Raw genomic sequence first — 3797 nt, 5'->3', positions numbered from 1 at the left:
CTATAGAAATCCCGTATTATAATAATAATATTTTGCTCACCTTGCAGCATCCTGATCAAACATCCCCATGCTAATACAGATCTCAGAAGAATGGAGACCCTGCTGTCTGGCCTTCCCAAGGCAGGGCAGTCTTTATGCCCTCTCTGGCGTCATTTGAAATAGTCACGCTCGCTCTAGACCTTGTCATGGAAAATAGGGATCTTGCCCATTTCCAAGCTCAGCACATTAAGGCAGGCAGCATGATCAAACATTATGATCAAACTCTGTAAACATGGTTTCATTTCAACAAGATACCAGAGAAGATTTAAATGCTGCCCAGCCCTGGGTAGGTCACAGAGGTGGGATCTACAAATGGGTAGGCGCAAATGGGAATATGCATTAGGGATGCACCGATACTAGTATCGATATCGGTGCCGATACCGAGTATTTGGCCGAGTACTCGTACTCGCACAAATGCTCCAATGCCTAGCCCGATACTTCCTGTATCAGGAAGCCGGGCAGCATGTCATTACACGCTGCCCGGTTTCCTGATTGGCCGGGAAGCGGCTCCATGCTCTCTAGTCACTTGTGATGAGAGAGCATGGAGCCGACTTCCCGGCCAATCAGGAAGCCGGGCAGCGTGTAACTACGCAGCGCCTGGCATTCTGATTGGCCGGGAAGCTGCCTTCATGCTCCTTCGTCAACTCATGATGGAGCATGGAGCCGGCCTCCCGGCCAATCAGAAAGCAGGGCGTTGCGTCATTACACGGCGGCCGGCCAGACGGCTCCGGCTGGGTATCGGGGGAAGGCCGCGTTCTGGCTGGAGAGGCCCCGGGGGTGACAGACTGGACATGCCAAGGTAAGAGGGGACAGACTTTCTTGTTAATCGAGAAGTCGGGTGGCGAGTCTTTACACGCAGCCTGGCTTCCCGCCTAATCAGGAAGCCAGGTGGCGAGTCATTACACGACACCTGGCTTCCTGAATGGGACTTCCGTTACTCGGTAATTGGTATTGGCGAGTAGCGAAAAAATTTATCGTGTACCAAAATACTGGTATCGGTGCATCCCTAAGATGCATGAAGGAACAACTTCTGTTGCTGAAAGTTCCAGAAGTCTTCCTCTCAAACACTACAAATATAAAAAGGAGGATGTGATTGATTGGTATAGACAACACACACAGTTGTCTTTACTGACAGTTTTTACATCAGATCCAATCTTCCCTCCACAATATTAGAAAACAAAAACTTTGTTTCATTACTGGCAGCTGAAAAAAACAACAAATGCTGAATGCCCAAAACACAATGCAACTGTGAAAAACAGATTCTAGTCCCTGAAATGACAAGAAGAAGGCCTCAATCTGCTCCATAAGGAGACTATCAAGCAAGCAAACAAGAAGTGCTTCTGTACACAGTGATAATACAAGGAGACCTGCGTGAAAGACAAGGAGACAGCTGTTGTAGGCACCATAAGGAGGAGAACAAGGGTGTAAGACATATGTAGGATGAGGATACGGATACAGAGGAATTGATTGACTTTCAAGAGTTAGCACATGCGTCCAGGTTTCTTCTGCATACTCTAGAAAAAGAAAAGATTATATTCGATCAACGGCATGTAAAATAATTTAGACTCTTAAATAAATACTAAGCCCCCAGTGACATTTATAGCCATGTGTGGAAAAAGTTTGCACTCCTGCATAGAAAGCAAGATTTGGCCAAGTCATCCTCATCATTATGGGATGAGCTATGGGTTCGGGTCGACCATGGATTTACTCCGACCGAATGAAATGGACAGATTTGGCCAATTCACCCACCTGCCAGAACCCTCGGCAATATGCTTGGGGCTCACAGATTTTACATTCAGTTCGATGTACGTCCAAGCAAAGTAAACTTCCGCTCGCTCATCCCAAAATATGCGGAATAATTAAGTTGCATATCAGATGTTCTGGCTGATCAGTGCAAGAAAAAGGATGGCAGCCCATGAACCTATACCTCTGAGCACATTTTTTTGAAATCTTAAAGGAAACCTATTATAATAGAACAGTGGTGCCTACCATTGCGGAGTTCCTCCTAAAAATGCTAGCTACCTGGCAGTCATAATAATCCTCTGGCCTTATTTTGTTCAAAGTCAGGGAATCAAAACAAAAATGTAGCCAGTGGACTCCTGATCTGAATAGTTGTCCGGGGTCAGCGAGAATTTTTTTTTGAAGAGACAGGATGATCAGCGTGACAGTCCAGAAACTAATGTTTTTAGCAGGAGAGGTCAGCAATGGCAGTCTCCATATTAGTCTAAGGACAAGCTTCCTATGTCTCAAAATGATATGTCTGGTTATTCAAGCTATTTAGCCATAGATGTGATGTCACACAGCGGTTGACATTACCAGAGTCCCCGATAACAATACCAGAGTCCCTGATAAAACTACAGATCCGCTGATCTTGTCTTCAAAGCAATGACTTATGGGAACCACTAACCTGATTGATGCTGATGCCGGTCAGTTTCTCCACTGTCTCTGGCAAGCGGCTTAGTATATCCAGTACTTCTCCTGTAATCCTGGCGGCTCCGACTTCACCTCCGCCGCTGGATACCAGTTTAATCTTTTTCACTTGGGTTAGAGGTTTGCTGATCTCATCCACAATCTGGAAGACAAATAGCAACGTCACCAAATGCATAGCATTGCCAATTCATATGTCCTGCCTTGCAAAAAACAAATCGAACAAAAGAAGGCATGCTGGGCTTTAAAAAAACTCTAGTCAGAACAAAAACTTCTCTTAAAAGTAGAACAATGGACAAAATAACAAATGCCAATAATGATAAAGTTTGTCACTGGTAATAACACAACAGTCTTTGTTTTCCGGTTTACCCCATAAACGGCAATAACCCAATACTTAACCACTGCCCCCATTACCCCTTGCCAAGCTGCAAATATTGCCCTTCACTTCCCTGTAGTTCCGTTCAGCCCAGGAGCAAAGTAATTTACCTGGTACTTTCAGGAACACAGAGCACCTGACTCATTCCCCTTTATAAAATGCGTCGGTGGGTGTGTGGGCAACCAATCAGCAGACACAGACACTGTCCATCCATGTGTAAGCTCTGGCTAGGGCAAAATGCAGCTTGCACAGAGCTTCATCTTTTTACATCCACGAGCAATCAGGGCGGCAGGGAAATGAAGCAAAGGTGAGTATATGCAGCAGGAGGACAGCATTTAGTGAACCTGTTGGTTTGTCCTACATGGGTATTTCAATGGAAGCAGAGATGCATGCAGACACTGTCTTTGGAAAAAACAACAATCGTCAAACTAGATTTTCTTCCCTATCCCAATCTCAACGCCCAGCCCCACCCCTGCCCAAGGATTTTTTTAAAACAGCAAGGAAAAATTGAGATATGTCAATGTGTAATATTAAAATGACTGATGGAAACTGGGAGGTACCAGTGGTAGGTGGTCAAGCTTCTAAAACAGGCAGGAGGTCTCCTGTATAGTACAACAGGAAAAAAATGCAAGAGGAGCACTAAAACCTGACACAATGATCTGGTAATAGGAATTGGATACATGGCAAATAGTAGCTAAAGCTTAAAGTAGTATTAAGGTCTGGGCGTTTTTTACCTTAATGCATTCTCTGCATTACGATAAAAACAGCCCAGCACCTTTTTTCTACCCCAGTACCCCCCACACTTACCTGTCAGCTGCGCTCGACCCTGGCGCCGGTCCCGAAGCGATCCTCAGTACCCTGAACTTCCGGGTTGCGGGGGAGGATACTGGTGGCAGAGGAGCCATAGGCTCCTTCCGCCATCAAAGAGAGAAGGGGCGTGGCCTGCCACATGGCT

General features: G+C 45.7%; 1 protein-coding gene across 2 annotated transcripts in view; it reads right to left on the bottom strand.

Moving 5' to 3' along the window:
* Positions 1-1251: 1251 nt before the first annotated feature.
* The window catches only part of FLOT1 (flotillin 1), a 26269-nt gene continuing 23723 nt past the window's right edge, over positions 1252-3797 (bottom strand). The window contains exons 11-12 of one of the 2 annotated variants that reach the window (XM_018560636.1): positions 2447-2611; positions 1252-1553 (exon numbers count right to left, since the gene is read on the bottom strand). In XM_018560636.1, the coding sequence (XP_018416138.1) occupies positions 1521-1553; positions 2447-2611 (198 nt within the window). In that variant the 3' untranslated portion in view covers positions 1252-1520. The remainder of the gene's footprint in view (positions 1554-2446; positions 2612-3797) is intronic. The other variant, XM_018560635.1, reaches the window with a different exon arrangement.

Source organism: Nanorana parkeri, unplaced genomic scaffold (genome assembly GCF_000935625.1).
Source record: "Nanorana parkeri isolate BGI_ZX_2015 unplaced genomic scaffold, ASM93562v1 scaffold470, whole genome shotgun sequence".
Classification (NCBI taxonomy): domain Eukaryota; kingdom Metazoa; phylum Chordata; class Amphibia; order Anura; family Dicroglossidae; genus Nanorana; species Nanorana parkeri.
The sequence above is the reverse complement of the archived record's forward strand: the minus strand, read 5'-3'. Positions and strand labels throughout refer to the sequence as shown.